Source organism: Plectropomus leopardus, chromosome 8, assembly GCF_026936395.1.
Source record: "Plectropomus leopardus strain MGB_pleo_1.0 chromosome 8, ASM2693639v1, whole genome shotgun sequence".
NCBI lineage: Eukaryota > Metazoa > Chordata > Actinopteri > Perciformes > Serranidae > Plectropomus > Plectropomus leopardus.
The window spans coordinates 19,920,996-19,939,243 of NC_142183.1; the positions used below are offsets into that span (position 1 = coordinate 19,920,996).

Sequence of the window (18,248 nt, forward strand, 5' to 3'; positions counted from 1 at the left end):
ATAAGTCAGCCAACCATCCGATGTACATGTTGTTGTTTTTTTTGCTTTCACAGTTCATTAAATTACATAACGGGCTATATTATGTTCGAGTATATAATGCATTTAATAAAAACGAATTTTTTCAATCATTATCAAAATTGATAGTTGTTTTCAGCTCACCTGCTGGCTCTCAAAGGTCCAGGTGCTGTCGGGTAAAGACGCATCCAGAACACTGATCACCTCCTTAAAGTCTGTGGTGCTGCTGGGCTTTATCAAAGTGAAATCACTGTACTCTGACATTGGAGACATACAGGATCTGAAGGACTGACTCTGAGACAACATGTCTCCTCCCAGGACCTCCACGTACTTTATAGGTCCATCAGTGTTGAGCTGAATCTGCAGGTTTCTGTTGGGGTTCTTGTAATCATCACAGTCGCTCCGTCTCATGCAGCAACTCCCGCTGCTTCTGCTGCTCCTCATGCATTTAACCGCTAAGATGAGAAAAGTCACCAGAGACAGCACGGACACCGAGGCCAGAGAAAGAATCAAATAAAGGGTGATTCTGCCAGTTTTCTTGCTCGGCTCGGCCGCTTTATGTCGGAGGTCTAAGATGGGCTCGTGAAGGCCGTCCTCCAGCAGGATGGACACCGTGGCGGTGGAGGACTGGACCGGTTCCCCATCGTCCCTGATCTCTATAAGAAGTCTCTGAGAGGAGTCGTCCTGCTCGGACACAGCGCGTTTAGTCCTCACCTCCCCTGTGTACAGATTGACAGTGAACAGAGAGGCGTCTGTGGCCTCCGCCACTTTGTAGGAGATCCAGGCGTTATGGCCCGAGTCAGCGTCCACGGCCGTCACCTTGGTAACCAGGTGACCCGCTTTAGCGGAGCGGGGCATCCTCTGATGAGAGAGGGAGCCCATGGCGGAGGAGGGGTAAATAACAGCGGGGGCGTTGTCGTTCTGGTCCAGGATAAAAACATGGACAGTGGCGTTGCTGCTGAGAGACGGAGAGCCCTGATCCTTTGCCTGAACCTGAATCTGAAACACCTTCAGTTTCTCATAGTCAAACGAGTGCATGCTGTAGATGCTGCCGTTATCTGAGTTAATGTAAACATAAGAGGAGACAGAAACGTCCTGCACTTTAGAGTCCAGTATAGAGTAAGAGATTTTAGCGTTTTCACCAAAATCCAGGTCAGACGCTGATACTGAGTACAGTATGGAGCCTGGGACCCCATTCTCTTTTAAATACACATTATAGGAAGGCTGAGTGAATATAGGAGGGTTATCATTCACATCAGTGATGCTGACAGGTATAATTTTCTTACTGGACAAAGGAGGGGAGCCCGAATCAGTCGCTGTTATTTCAATATTATATTCCGAAACATTTTCTCGATCTAAAACACCACTTGTGACCAGTGCATAATTTTGAGAAAACGACGGCTTTAGAGCAAATGGAGATTTCTTAGGGAGCTGTAATGCCACTTTACCATTAACACCGGAGTCCAGGTCTCTAGCACTTAGTAAAGCTACTACGGTGCCATTATTTGAGTCTTCACGCACTGGTTTTGGATGAGAGGTGAGTATTATTTCTGGTGCATTATCGTTAACATCTAAAACTTCAACATGCACAGTACAGTGCCCCTCCATTCTCGGACTGCCTTTATCTTTCGCACTTATGTCTAATTCATAATTTGCAGTTGTTTCGAAATCTAGTTGTCCTTTAAGAAATATTGTTCCTGATATCTGATCAATACTAAAAACAGAGAGAACAGTATCTGATGTGTGCGCACCAAATGAGAATTCAATTTCTCCGTTTTGACCGTCGTCCACGTCTGTTGCTTTTGTTTGTACTATTAATGAACCGTCTGAGGCGTTTTCACTGATGGATACTTTATACAACGTTTTCTCAAATGTTGGAACATTATCGTTATTATCAAGGACTCTAATAGACAGCTGAGCTGTCCCTGATCTAACTGGGTTGCCTCCATCCAGAGCCGTCAACAAAAGCTTATGAACAGCCTTTTTCTCTCTATCTAAATTTTTTGCCAAAATTAATTCAGGGACTTTCCTTCCACCGGCCACTTCTTTAACTCTTATATTGAAACATTCATCTTTACTGAGAGTGTATGACTTCAGTGAATTACTGCCAACATCTGGATCTATAGCGCTTTCTAATGGAAAACGAACCCCTAAACCCATAGATTCCGGAACTTCCATCGTGATATCATTTGATGGGAATCTAGGCGCGTTATCATTAATGTCTTGTATTTCTACCTCAACACGAAAAAGTTGTAATGGGTCTTCAATTACAACCTGCAGCGGTAGAACACAGCTGGCGCTTTGTCCACATAAAGCCTCTCTGTCTATTCTGTCATTCACCACCAGCTCGCCCTTCCCCGCATCCACACTGAAATACTGCTCACCAGCCTCAGAGGCGACACGCAGCTTACGATCAAAAATCTCAGATATTCCCAAACCCAGATCTTTGGCAAGATTTCCTACCACAGAACCCTGTTTCAGCTCCTCCGGGATGCTGTAACGAGTCTGTCCGTCTATTGTACTCCACAAGAGAAAGAAATTATGCCACCAAAGCGCCTGCCATCGCCAGTTTTGGTATCCTATTCCCTTTGTCATCCTTGGTCCGCTATAAAACATAATTCCCAATCGAAATATTGTATTGAACAATGCTGAAATCCACCATCGCGGAAATTATTCCCAAACAAGATTTTCCAGAAATACTGAGCATGGTTGTAAAACGAATTAGAATTTTCATATTAAAAAATACGAGCTCATTGCCGTCTCTGTCCTCTAGCTCGTTGCATTGTAAGTGTTACAGCGCCGAGGCTGCATGGGGGCAGGGACTAGATTGCTTTGTACAGTTCTGAATCCTATTGGTGCACAGCGTCTACCTCGAGCATCCAATGAGAGGAAAACTGATCGACACTGTTAAAGTCACAGCATCTTTTCTCTCTGTGCCCCTTCACTTTAACCAAAAGCAATCATTTTGAGAATAATGGAATATCAAAAATGTAAAGGTAGTATGTCAGTTTAAAATAATTATTAAGATGATATTTCTGTACAAGACAGAAAGAAAAATCCGAAAGTAAGACTGGTTAATGTAGCTACTGTAAACAGTCACATTCACCTCAGTGAGAGGTCTTTAATCAATTGCTACAAACAAGTGGCGAAACACACGCGCTCTGTCACATACTTTGTGCTTACAAACATCCCTGTATCCCACTTAGTGTCGCTGTCCACCATGGTGGTGCTGAAGTATTCAGAAAAGACTATGAGAATGTGTACTGTGAGAAAATATTTAGCCTAGCCTTTTGCTTCTTTCCCAATATGTTAACCAAACATTTACCATAGATAGATAGATAGATAGATAGATAGATAGATAGATAGATAGATAGATAGATAGATAGATAGATAGCATTACATTAATTCAACCCCCCTCAAGGTCTTCCAAGCAAAACACCATGAGAAGATTAAGGGAAAGTTGTGTCACTATAAACACATGAAATTATTTTACTGTCTGCTCACCTGCTGGCTCTCAAAGGTCCAGGTGCTGTCGGGTAAAGACGCATCCAGAACACTGATCACCTCCTTAAAGTCAGTGGTGCTGCTGGGCTTTATCAAAGTGAAATCACTGTACTCTGACATTGGAGACATGCAGGACCTGAAGGACTGACTCTGAGACAACATGTCTCCTCCCAGGACCTCCACGTACTTTATAGGTCCATCAGTGTTGAGCTGAATCTGCAGGTTTCTGTTGGGGTTCTTGTAATCATCACAGTCGCTCCGTCTCATGCAGCAACTCCCGCTGCTTCTGCTGCTCCTCATGCATTTAACCGCTAAGATGAGAAAAGTCACCAGAGACAGCACGGACACCGAGGCCAGAGAGAGAATCAAATAAAGAGTGATTCTGCCAGTTTTCTTGCTCGGCTCGGCCGCTTTATGTCGGAGGTCTAAAATGGGCTCGTGGAGACCGTCCTCCAGCAGGATGGACACCGTGACGGTGGAGGACTGGACCGGTTCCCCGTCGTCCCTGATCTCTATGAGCAGCCTCTGAGAGGAGTCGTCCTGCTCGGACACAGCGCGTTTAGTCCTCACCTCCCCTGTGTACAGATTGACAGTGAACAGAGAGGCGTCTGTGGCCTCCGCCACTTTGTAGGAGATCCAGGCGTTATGGCCCGAGTCAGCGTCCACGGCCGTCACCTTGGTAACCAGGTGACCCGCTTTGGCGGAGCGGGGCATCCTCTGATGAGAGAGGGAGCCCATGGCGGAGGAGGGGTAAATAACAGCGGGGGCATTGTCGTTCTGGTCCAGGATAAAAACATGGACAGTGGCATTGCTGCTGAGAGACGGAGAGCCCTGATCCTTTGCCTGAACCTGGATCTGAAACACCTTCAGTTTTTCATAGTCAAACGAGTGCATGCTGTAGATGCTGCCGTTATCTGAGTTAATGTAAACATAAGAGGAGACAGAAATGTCCTGCACTTTGGAGTCCAGTATAGAGTAAGAGATTTTGGCGTTGTCCCCCGAATCAGGATCAGTTGCTGACACTGAGCACAAAATATTCCCAGGAGCATGGTTCTCTTTTACATAAACGACATAAGAAGGCAGGGAGAAAACTGGTGGGTTGTCATTTACATCTAGCAGTTCAACAAGTATTGTTTTTTCACTCGACAATGGGGGTTTTCCTGAATCAGTTGCACTTATTTTGACACTATACTGGCCATTTTTCTCGCGGTCAAGCGGCCCATTCGTCACTAATGAGTAATGGTTAGAGACTGAAGGATTTAACTTAAAGGGGGATTTGGAAGACAAGCTTAACGTGACCTTGCCATTCTCACTCGAATCTTGGTCTTTTGCACTTATCAATGCAATAACTGTTCCTATTGCAGAATCTTCTGGAACAGGTGTTGTCAAAGACGTCACAATTATTTCAGGAATATTGTCGTTAATGTCAACTACTTTAATTTCGACGCCACAATGCCCGTCCATCTCGGGATTACCTTTGTCTTTAGCCGTAATGTCAAACCTATGTAAAGGGGTCGTTTCATGATCTAAAGTTCCTTTGACAACAATTACTCCAGTCGAAGGTTCAATATCAAATAATGATAAAATCAGATCCGTAGTTTGCTCTGCAAATAAATATTCTATTTTTCCATTTAGTCCTTCGTCTGCATCTGTAGCTTTAACACGCAAAATTTCAGTTCCAGGTGTTGCCTTTTCGCTGATATTAGCCTCATATACCTGTCTGTCAAACTGCGGTGCATTGTCATTGATATCAAGTACTATAACCGTGATTTCAGATGTCCCTGAGCGCACCGGATCTCCGCCGTCTACAGCAGTGAGGATAAGATTATGCACAGGCAGCTTTTCTCGATCAAGAGGTTTTTCTAGGACCAGTTCGGGGATTTTTCTACCGTCCTTGTGGTTTTTAACGGTCAATTTGAAATTGTCGTTTTTGCTTATAAGATAAGAGCGTACAGAATTTGGGCCAACATCGGGATCCTGTGCACTTTCTAAAGGAAATCGTGCGCCTGGATTGACCAGCTCTGCAATTTTCACCACTTTCTCTTTCGTAAGAAAACTAGGAGAATTATCGTTTGTATCCTGTATTTCAATCTCGACCCTGTGCAGCTGTAGGGGGTTATCTATGACTAGTTCCAACGGCAACAAACATGACGGTCTTTGTCCACACAATTCCTCCCTATCTATCCTATTAATCACCACCAATTCTCCCTTCCCCAAGTCCACACTAAAATACTGCTTACCATCTTCAGACGTTATCCGTAATTTACGTTGGTACAATTCAGATACAACTAAACCCAAATCTTTGGCTAGATTTCCTACCACAGAGCCCTGTTTTAGTTCCTCCGGGATGCTGTAGCGAGTCTGTCCGTCTATTGTACTCCACAAGAGAAAGAAATGATTCCACCACAAAAACACCTGCCATGTAGGCAGTTTGTTCCACATTATTCCTCGTTTCATAAATCCAAAATCTTCTCACTCCAATTCCAACTTCTTAGCTTACTATGTATAGAAGGTCTATAATCCAAATTTGATGCGTCCGCATACATAACAGAGACAGTCATGCTTTGTGTCTGCATATGCATCCCTCTCCTCCTGTGCAGAACATTGTAATGGTTACGACGCTGAAGCTATTCGGTGAGAGGGAGTAGATCTCTTTGTACAGCTCTGGATTTCATTGGTGGACGGAGTATATCTATTTCCACCAACTGTGGCTTCAGTAAGCGTCTACAGAACAGTGACGTCAAAGTATGATCATAGACAGATCATCCTGGTTATTGCAACTCTATAATATGAAATATCATTAAACTGTCCATTAAACAGCCCCCAACATATTTTTAAATGTGCATTTGAAGACTCTAAATATCAATATTAAAATATATAATACATTAATTATTGATAAAGCTGTAGATAATAGATTAGTATGTCCAGTGTTCTATAAATAACTGAATGCTTGATCATTAAATGATCACTCATTCAAAGCTCTGTGTTAATCCATCATCTATCCTCATGCCTGTATGTACCTGCATGCATGCACATGCCTCTGTGGCTGACAAGGCTCTTCGTTGCCTTCCTGTGGCCAGAGAAAGCAAATGCAGCCTGCATGCGTCATTACGTCTTCACAGCTCTCCACAAGCCTCAGAAAGATAATGCTGTAAGCCAACGTAAAATACCCGTATGGAGGTCTGTAGAGCAAACAAAACGGGAGGGGGAGCGCAGATGGTGTAGGGAGGCGTTTACTGCCTCTCTCTGTGTGTGTGTCTCTGTCTGTCTCTCTCTCTCTCTCTCTCTCTCACACACACACACACACACACACACACACACACACACACACATACACACACACACAGACAGAGGGAGAGAGAAATTGAGAGAGAGAGAGAGAGAAATTGAGAGAGAGAGAATGAATGAGAGAGATGGAGAAAGAGAAGGAGAGAGAGAAGGGGAGAGATGGCAGAGAGCACCATTTACCAAAGTCGAATATTTTATGGACAGATTGATATTAGTCGTTCATTAATTGAATCAAAGCAGTCTAAATACCATGCACCATCATTATGCAATATACCTCCATTGGAAGAAGCCTGTCATATAAAATAATAACAGAGCTCAAAATTCGTAAATTCAGTGGTACTGGTGTTAAAATAATCCATCGTCCCATATGTAAACTAACATGAAAAATACACTCAATAAATACGTATATGCAATAGTTATCTGCTCTAAGGGAAGTCGGGCGGCAGAGGGAGATGTAGAGAGGCAGTTTGAGAGACAGCGAGAGGGAGGGGGAGAGCACCTAAGCTGTTTTCAGCACCACAAGTGTGGACAGCGCCACACAGGCGGCTGACTGCTGCCGCTGCATGCTGCTGCTGGAGAGGCAGCCAGGCTCTCAGACTCTCACTGAACACAGCAAGCAGCCAGGAAAACAAAGTCTAGACCTCCTCAATATTCTTCTTACGAAATAATGCATAAAGCCCAAAGCCCCTGATTAAATGTTATTATTGCAAACATAACAAGAAAGTATAAATGGCAAATAAATAAATAAATAAATAAATAGCTCAAGAATGTACTGTCACTCCTAAAATATTCAAGTTTGGATGCAATAAATAAAATATATTATAGTGCTAATTTTATATTTATGGTATTTTATCAGCAAGGAAAAGCAGCATTCAGAGATAATTAAGTTATAAATTAATAATAAAAAAAATTCACTTTAGATTAAATTGTGAAATCAGAATTTCTCCAATAAAGACTTTAATATTTTGATGCTATATAGTCAAAAGGTGTTATTTACAGGTCTGATATTTGTAGGCATCAAGATACACAAAGTGCAGCTCTGACGCAAACATTTAAAGCCTACATGCATGTCAACAGGTAGCCATGAGCAAACATATTAACCTCCCCACTATTTTTCATATAGAATTGAGTATAGATACAAATATAGTTCGGCCAGAAGCCCCAGAGTCATAATTACTTTACTGCTGCAAACACAGCACATGAAAATAATAATGGTAAATACAAAAGGGGGGTAATAAGCTCAAGAAGGTTCTGACACAGTTAAAATATTCAAGTTTGGCTGCAATACATTAACGTAATTATTATGCAACCTTTATATGTCTGGTATTTTGTCAGAAAGGAAAAGCAACATTCAGAGAAAATGAAATAAATACATAAATAAATAAAGGTTACATTATGAAATCAGAGCTTCTCCAATAAAGACTTTGATATCTGCTACAATTTATCTTCAAGTCTCAGGATGATATTTCTGCTATACTAATATTTGAAGGCATCAAGAAATACACACAGAAGTGTATTCTGTGGGAAACATTTAGAGGCACATGTGCATTTCATTCACAAAACACATCATATTAAGCCTCATGTTATATGTGTTCATTGTCACATGTTGAACTACAGTGCAGAGTGTTGAAGCTGGATAGACTACGGGTTTTCTTTTTGCAAAATCTTACTGATAGTTTTATCTCCATCCATCACTCCTTTCATCTATTTTCCATACCAACTTGGGCTCCTGTGCAAGTGGGAGCCTATCCAATCACAGGACATTGGGACAGTGTAGACCAGGCATGTCAAACTGGTCCACAGGGGGGCCGGTGTGGCTGCAGGTTTTGTTTCCAACCAAGTAGCAGCACACCAGACTTGACTCATTTAATCAACTGATCTCCGTCTTCAGACAGTTGATTGGTCAAACTGTGTGCTCGTGGTTGGTTGGCACAAAAACCTGCAGCCACACCGGCCCCCCTGTGGACCAGTTTGACATGCCTGGTGTAGACACTAGACAATGCACATCAACAAGCACATTTACACCCACACAAAAAGGGGAAGGCAGGCACACTCCATGCAAAAAGGACTAACCAACTAGCCAATGTATGGACTTGAGGTGACAGTGCAAAGCACTGTGCCACCCCCATATTTATACAGTAATTGTTCAAAATGAGCATCCCATGCATAGTTTTTGTTAGTACCTTAACTACCCTGTCAGATGAACTGGCACTGAATGATAAGAAAAAAACAGCAACGCATCTTGGGTTTAAAGCAAAGTAATACAAGAGACCACCTGTAAATGCTACCCAACATGCAGTATGATTAGGTTATGTTAAGACTACTAAATTCAATATTTGTGTGCTAAATCAGTTGTACAGTCTAATACAACAGTCCAAAAATAAATCTAAATAAGATAATAATGTCTGGTTTCATGTTAAAACAGTTTAAGAGAGGTGCTGATTGAAGTCTGGGGACATTTTGGAAGCTGCAAGTTTGTGATGCTGTTGAACTGCTGTGAATTGTTTCTTTTATTTTGTCCACCCTACTTACATCAATAAGGGAAGGCTAAATAACGGAAACACCTCATTGTATAACAAATTAAAATTGAACAGAACCACAAACAATATCCTCCACATTAATTATAAAGTTGAATAAACACCTCTTTCAAATGGTTTCGGCAAAAAACATTACATTATAACCCTCATGATGATGGGATAATTGCAGGACTGTTGTATTAGACTGCTTTAGTTTCAACAAGATGTACCTTAGAAACTGGTAACTGAGTGTATGTAGAACACTAAACAATGTAAAGGTGCTAAAGTACTTTACATTTGAACGAGACTTTCTGATAAACTGGGCAGCTCAGTCTAAAAAAAAATTACAATAGAGTTTATTACACACTTTGCTGGTCTTTCATTGTTCTCCCCTGACTGAGTTTCAGTGGCTTTTTTTTTCGGATAATTTAGAACACTGCAGGTAGGTTTATAATGTCCTCTTAGCATGCTATGTTTGTGTCACGTGATTTGCCTTTTTCTCTGTACTGTCACTTGTGTTCACTGCATTCTAGTATCTTATTTAATGACCATAACATTACGCTTTGTGATGGATTTTATAAAGTGAATATTAATCCAGAGCACAAAAAACAATGTAAAATGTATGATACACTGTTGGGCTGTTTTATCACTGCAACTGCATTCAGGTGCAACTTACTTTAACAGCTGGTTTTCCCTACTAATACTCCTTAATCCAAATAATCCTGTTAGTAGGGAGAGCTACCCAACCTCTTTCTAAAAGGTAAAGCACTTGGCACCCTAAAAGAGGGCATGTACCAAGGATCCAAATGCATATTCAAAAAGAATCTCAAATTAAAGATTATAGTTAAAAAGTTTATGCTGTAACACCCAGAGACTCATTAAAATGCAACTGTCCACTTATCTAAATATATATTGGAAATGATGTCCATGTGATAATAAGTGTAATTCAGTGTACCAACCCAGTTAGATAAATTAAATCACTTCATATTTTCAGCATCAAGCCACTCACACTGACACACATGATGTGCTGTCAACAAATGTTTGTCCATCAATGCCTGATTGAAGCAATCATCAGGGATGATAGATGTTTTGTGAGGTATGTGAACAGATGTGACGCTTACAGTAAATCTGATTAACTGCTTGACTCAGCGCCAGTTTGGACACTATAAAACATGTCACTGCTTCAGTCTGTGTTTGAAATCTGTAACAGCGTGGTGAGTGTGATGTTCAGTTGTCAGTGCATCAGTAATCTGTGCTATTTGTAGAATCTTGAATGCGTGTACCACTGTATGCGTTTGATGGCTGTGAACCAGAAAGACCAAAACTATTTCTTACCTTATTTGGTGAGTCAGGATTTAACAGGAGAGAGGGAGGAAACAGGAACAGCACCAGGCAACAAGGGGGACACATGAAAGAGAAAAACAAGAGAGAGAGAGGATGTCAGTTAGACTGGTGTTCAGCATACAGAGTCTGGCTTTGGGAAATACAGCATCCAACATACTTACCATGTGGCTCACCACAAATGTGGTTCTGATTCATGTGTTGATTCATAGAGTCTGCATTTCATTTATTTTGATTGATAGCAAATTGTTTCATGATTGGACTGTTCACAAAAATGCTCTGTATGTCCACATTTAATTTAAAAAATGGAAACAATTATGTGTTGTTTAACCTGCATCTGTGTCACCCTGCAGTCAGTAAAAAAAATACACTGACAAAACTTGTGGCTTGTTGTTCAACAGAAAGCATTCAAATGCCAAAGTATGATATGTTCATTTTATATACTATGATGATAATACCACAGTTAAAGCTGTATGTTCAAACAATACTGAACCAAGGAAACCATAAAAAGATTTACAGTTTCCTGTCAATGAACAGAGAATGGGGATTAACCTTTATTGATGAAAAATGAACAAAGCTAGGTGTCAAATATCATACTCACAAAAATATGTAACACATTGCAAAGTGAGTGTGTGTGTGTGTGTGTGTGTGTGTGTGTGTGTGTGTGTGTGTGTGTGTGTGTGTGTGTGTTTGTATGAGTTAATGAGTGAGAGAGACAGAAGGAAAGAGAGGACGGCGCTTAGGAGAAACACTGTTTTAGCATTGCTGTCCTTAAAAAAAAGGAAGATATCTATGATTAAACAAAATTAAATAATATTGTCGATTAAATAGAGGCAGTAGCTCTACCTCGGGGGATAGAGAATGCCACCACACAGTCCAGAGTCACAGGTCACTGTGGGTCTTTACCAAAAATATATCCAGCAGTATTCCTGAATAGTTTTTGATATGTTAAATTATGCTACACAGTAGAAACTGGGTACAACAATCCACTTGCCCCCAAAACAGAAGCATAAACAAACCTTGGAACAGTACACATAACTAAGTCTTAACTAAAACACCAACGCTATCATTGTTGAGGGCTCTAAAGACTTTGGAAACCCTGCTGATATCACCAATCTACAAATCATAACCAAAACACTGCACTGCACTGCTGCAGAGAGCCACTACCCTCATAGCAACAGCAGGGGGCCTCGAGGCGATGCCCAGAGACAAATCCATGCCTTATTAATGAGATTCTTTGCTGTGTGACCCTGTGTTTGTCCCAGCTGACGTGTGTATGAGTGTCATTGTGAGAGCAGATTTAAGCTTCTTAGACAAAGTACAGCAGCAACTGATTTCTTAATAGACTGGTATACTGTAGTTTAAATTATACCTTGTACATATTATGCCTTTTGTTTTTCGACACTAACACATTTTAGGTAATGACATAAGATCACAGTGTTGGTTGCAAAGCATACATCCAAAATAAACCAGGAAAACAAGCATCAAGGGCATGAAAAGGGCAAAAGGCTGTTGTTCTTTTTATATAAACAGAAACACATAATCCAAAAAGAAACTGGTTTATATTAGTCACGACCCTCATCATGAACTTGGATTTAATGAAACAGGGGAGGGCAAAACAAATAGGGCAGCAACCATCAGAACAAATATCAATAGCAGCCATGATCATCCTCTCCCCCTTCGCTTTCTCCATCATCAGTCACCCCAGGTCTGAGGATGCTGCACCTAACAGGGGTGTCTCCTGTCCTCCCAGCATCAACAAATACATGGAGCCATTGCAGCTTAGAAGCTGCATCTGCTGCTGACTCCCTGTGGCTCAATGAAAAATGGTACAGTCCTGCCAGTGAGTCAGCTTGTTGCTATGGTAATACACCCCACTGCTCACATCCCACCCTACTTCATGTGAGCTGGCAATGGAGGCAAAAAAGAGCTATAAAAACAACATGGAGGATAAAGAAGAAGACAGAGAAGAGGGAAACAACGCTCAGACACACACATTTGTACTTTGATGATATGATGTTCACACAGAGCACATGTTTATGAGCTTCTGGGTGGTAAAGCATCTCTTGATAAACAGCTGAAAAGTGATACTAAGGAAATATCTCTCATTGTCACGAACATGGTGACCTACAAAGAGATGAAATGACATGGCACGGTGTATAATTTCTTTTTATAGATCAAACAAAATGTCCTACACTGAACAATCTCCCTCTCCCTTTCTCTGTGTCTCTTTCTCTCTCTGCAGCAGAGTGGTGCAGCTGGAGAGGGGGAGGGGAGGGATGCAGAAAATGAGATCAGGAGGAAAAAGGAAGACTGCTGGAAACCAAAAATGAAAAAAAAAACAAAAAACTGCCGAACAGTGGCCATCCAGTTTTAGATATTTGACACAATGTTAACGACAGCAAATGAGTAAAAGGCATTTAGAAAAACACATTGCATATTGCACATTGCAATAACATAGGGAACCTATGTTGTCATATTATAGTCCTGTAACTATAATATCAGAATAATGAAAATGCACCGCATCTCTTTACTCCCACTGAAGGCAAGATTCTGGCCAAATCACATCAAGTATTAAGATTTCATTTGAAAATGTGTGTGTTCAATTACAAAAATCAATCACATACACATACAATCATTCCCTAAACTGATGTAAAAAATGTAAGAATGTGACCCTCGACTTGTAGTTAAGCCTGTGGATGTGTTTCTGGGTCTTGGTGTGTGAGACAACTTTGCCATTGCCCCATATTACACTGTCCTCAGTAATCCCTAGTGTAATCCTTCCCAGAGACTCAGCCGGTGCAGAACTCTTCCACTTTCGGGACACCAACACACATCCAAAGTCAACATTTCTGAATGTTCTAAAGGACACACACGTCTGGTCTTGCTGACCTCATATAAAAAAATAAATAAATAAAAATACAGATAACTACAGTATGCATTTGTATTTGCCTCAGATTTCTTGTCAATAAACACTGCACAAATTAGTTTTTGATATCAGCACCCTAGTTATCAATATTTGACATCTGTAAATGTTTGACCAAGAATTGTATGAATAACTGCTACATGCAAAATATGTTTTTTTAATAATAATGGCTGCACACGCTTTTTTCCATGTCTATCGTACCTCCCTTGCACAGTGAAACACAAAGACAGGGTCGGCTACGTAAAGGTTTTGTGTTGCTGACAATTCAGCAGTATGGAAGCTTTTGAGAGGAGCTTGAAGTTTAAGGATGCTATCTAACTGCTTGACCTGATCCTGTACAAGTCTGCATTTGCCCTTTTGTATGAATCAACAGAACAACAGTCCCAAGAGGACAGGCAGCAATAGTCACCATGTGGAGAGAGTGAAATGCACTGGAGCTATTTACTTTTTTATCCCTGACAATATCATGCTCAGTGTTTTAAGCGTAGTCTTTTTTGTGGGAATTCAGTTGCCCTCTAAGGTCCCTGTTACCTCAGATATCTGGGATATCTAGTAAACAAACATAAAATGAGGGTTTATAGTACAAACATTAACCACATCCCCAAACAAACACATGGTGCACAGTGTGTGGATGGCCCACCGGCATACACATGAACACACAGCTGCTCACCAGACAGCTTGGGTAGGAAGGCGGGACACTTAAGAAAGAGCTTGGGCCTGTGGGAACCAGGAGACTCTGCACGCCATTAAAAAATTGTGGTCAGTAACAAATCTAACAAAGTGATGTTTGGGGAGTTTGAATGATGACAGCTCCAAGGTAGGTCTCTTCAACAAGAGAAAGATAAAACAACAACATGCTGAACCACTTAGCTGCTTGAAAAGGCGCTTCTGTGAGCTTTGACCCCTATGGAGACACTGGCCAAAAGAATTTATGGTACTCAGTAAAAACCCAATTAACAAACCTGAGAAAATGAGACATAATGGGTTCAAACACAGTTGAAACAGGTAAAGCAGACACAGATGTGGGCCGATAATGATGACCGACTGCTTCCAGCGGATATGAGGGTTGACACAATTGACCTATGTTTCTGCCTTGTAGTATCTCAACTTTTACTTTCAAATATCCTGCAGACTTCACTGCAGCAACAAACCACCCAGAGGGACCAGAAAAGGCAAATCAGTTGATCTAATACTTCCTGTGATACTGGACAAAACTGAGCAAACATAACTGCAGACAGACTGACGTTCCTGTCCCACATTATACAAGCATTTAGTCATCACTCTCACATCAGTCTGGATCTTTAGGTGCCCTTTTATGTAAAACAAGTTTCACAAAATTTCAAATAAATCATATCAAACACACATGCCTATAGTTTCCTCGCCACATACGTTATAATAATGGCACCACACTGTCACTTTTACAACACAATACACAGCTTTAACATTCAGCATATAATGACCTCTCTTGAATAAACTCGCAGGTGCAGACTGATAGGGGAGGTAGCAAATCCAGCCTGTCATTGTGTGACTCTCAAAAGCAGTCTATAGGACACTCATTTATATCATTGTATTACAGACTATGTGGATAGATAGATAGATTTTAATACTCTCTAGCTCAGATTCCCTTTGTCGTTAAATGTTTCGGTTCAAACACATTCAGCCTCTGTCCTGATTTCTGATACTGTCACTTGTTATATAACAAATGCAGATCTCTCTCTCTCTCTGTGTGTCTCTGTCTCTCTTGTCCTCTATGCCTTTATATTTGATCAAAAAAAAAGTCTCTCACTGTCCATGTCCTTCACAGGCAGTCAGTAAATGTAGTTATTTCACACATAAGACCTCCCTGAGCCCTATAACTGAGCAGACAAAGAGGGCTGCAGATCAAAATGGCTGCCGTGCATCACTAACACCAATGCTGTACAGGGATGTTGGAGACTGGGCTGGTTACCACGTGCCTCTTCCCCTCCCCCGCTGCCTCTCTCTTCCTCTCCATCATCACACTGCTTTTCTCCCTCACCCTCAATCTTCCCAGCAACAGTATAGGGACTGTTCCCTCATCCCTTATACAGCATTATAAACCTCTCAATCAATGTTTTTGTGTCTGTTTTAGACTGTTTTGATTGATTTGCATTACATCCCTTTGTTATGGTTTGCTTGCATTTCTGCTCCTTTTCTTCTGTGTGTAGCCCTATACTCATGGCTGCACTGTGCTGTGAAGGGAACTAGGTCACTGAAAAATGAGCGCACTGCGTGGTTGTGTTTCTGTGCAGGAGTGATCTGTAGCAATCCTTTAGCAGGAATGAAGCCTTAGATTTATTTATTTTTCTATTGTGGCTTCTGTATTGTTCTCTCACACATGCAGTATCTTTAAAGGCAGTCTGTTTAAATGAAAAGGGATCTAAATGTCAGTGGCTACACTTGATTTGTCTGCCTATAACATCAGGTTTCAGTGCAAGATGCATGTAGTTGCTGGCACTATGTGACAAATTAATCAATATTATAATCAAAAAATGCCATTAAGGTGAGAAATGCAGCAAAAAAAGAAAAGAAAAGTGAAGTATGTCGTGTCATGGAGCAAAAGATTGCAAGCCTCTGACACAGTGTACTTTACAAACCTATAAGACCACACAAGTAGATACAAGTATAGCCTCTTGATAAAGCATGAGAGTCAACAACAGTGTTGGAGTATATGCAGTAAGTATATGGTAAATTAATAGATGTGTTTTGACATGCAAAAATGCGAGAACTTACATACAATTTTTGCGATTTTCATTGTTTTACTGTTTTACTAAAACAATTTGTTTTCTAGGGCAAGGTAGAAAGGCAAGGGGCATAAAAGCAGGCACAATAAAATGTAATGCATGAATAAATGCATGTAAAATACATGCCTGAACAGTGACAGAAAAAACAGATGTTCAAATATAGGATCAAATGTCCACTTTTGTGACACAATATGAAAATCCTTAGACCCAAATATAACTTCTTACAATGTTAAATCCAGCTACTATAGAAATTATAAATTACAAAATACCTGTTTATGACATTTTGGTAGATAGGCTATCATAGGTACAGTAGAGAAAGACAAATATATAAATAGGAAGTGGGCTGTGGGTAAACTGAAACGAAATACCAATAACAAACATGAATGTAAACTACACAAAAACAACAAGGGACAATGGTGTAAAGGAAACAAGGAGGAGGTTGATCTCACCTCTGTGACCATATTCTCTGACTCTGTTTTATGTCTTGGCACTGTCCTGGTAGCACCATGGTCAACACTCAGAGTGCTCTGACTGAAAGGTCGGGAGCACTTGACATCACTCTTCCGGGAATCAGTAGTTCCGTACACCTCATAGCTGAACGCCTGCTTCAACGTACCAGTGCCTCCTACGTCTGCGTAAAGAGGCGGGTAATACGGAATAACGGGAAGATTCCCACTGGATTTGTAAAACAAGCGCTCGCGCCTCCACCTGTAGATTTTCACTGATATAATAACCACCAAACACGTGATGAAGAGGAAGGAAACTACAGCCAAAGCCAACACTAAGTAAAAAGTCAGGTTGTCGTTGTACTCCTTGTCGTGTGTAAAGTCAGTGAACTCAGACAGCACTTCAGGGAAGCTGTCCGCCACCGCCACGTTAACAATGACTGTAGCTGAACGAGAGGGCTGTCCGTTGTCCTCCACTATCACAGTCAGTCTTTGTTTCACAGCATCTTTATCAGTCACTTGGCGGATAGTTCTGATTTCTCCATTCTGTAAGCCCACTTCAAACAGCGCCCTGTCTGTGGCTTTCTGCAGTTTATAGGAGAGCCAGGCATTCTGTCCAGAGTCCACATCAACAGCCACCACTTTAGTCACCAGATAGCCCACATCTGCTGAACGAGGCACCATCTCAGCCACCACAGAGCCACCAGTCTGGACTGGGTACAGAACCTGGGGAGGGTTGTCGTTCTGGTCCTGGATCAGTATTTTCACAGTCACATTACTACTGAGTGGAGGGGAGCCTCCATCCTGTGCTTTGACGCGAATATGAAACTCCTTTGTTTGCTCATAGTCAAATGAACGCACAGCAAGTATCTCTCCGCTATCTGCATTCACTGAAAAATAAGCGGAGGCTGACATCTCATTCAATTGGCTATCCTCGAGGAAATAGGAAATGCGCGCATTGTTCCCAGAGTCTTTGTCACTGGCTTTGACAGAGAGTAGTGACATGCCAGGTGAATTATTTTCTGTGATGAAAGCTGTACTAAATGGTTGTGGGAACATTGGGGCGTGGTCGTTTACGTCGGATATTTTTAAATTAATAGTTTTGTTTGTAGAATAAGGTGGGGAACCCTCATCTGTTGCTGTTATTGTTATATTATATTCTGGCACTGTTTCACGGTCTAAAACATCATCAGACATAAGGCTATAAAAATTAGTCGATGATGACTTGATTTTAAAAGGTAAATCTTTGCTAATAAAACACCTAACTTGGCCATTTTTATCTGAGTCCAAGTCTTTGATGTTAAGCATTGCTATAACAGTATCCGGAGCTGAATCTTCTGGTATGGGATTGGAGAGAGAAATGATGCTAATGACAGGCGCATTGTCATTTACATCGGTCACCTCAATTAGCACTTTACTTGTGTCTGTCAACCCTCCTTTGTCTGTAGCT

General features: G+C 41.2%; 1 protein-coding gene and 1 pseudogene across 1 annotated transcript; both read right to left on the minus strand.

Moving 5' to 3' along the window:
• Nucleotides 1-29: 29 nt before the first annotated feature.
• Nucleotides 30-3,238, minus strand: LOC121964277 (protocadherin gamma-C5 pseudogene; annotated as a pseudogene).
• A 197-nt stretch (nt 3,239-3,435) lies between these two features.
• Nucleotides 3,436-6,765, minus strand: LOC148188900 (protocadherin gamma-C5-like). Its single transcript, XM_088081085.1, has one exon. It carries the CDS (start codon nt 5,974-5,976, stop codon nt 3,505-3,507), a length of 2,472 nt encoding a protein of 823 aa, XP_087937211.1. The 5' UTR covers nt 5,977-6,765; the 3' UTR covers nt 3,436-3,504.
• Between the last annotated feature and the right edge of the window lie 11,483 nt (nt 6,766-18,248).

Bases quoted from the DNA above. Each gene is read 5' to 3' on its own strand.
- LOC148188900 (XM_088081085.1), bottom strand. From the start codon at position 5,976: ATGAAACGAGGAATAATGTGGAACAAACTGCCTACATGGCAGGTGTTT.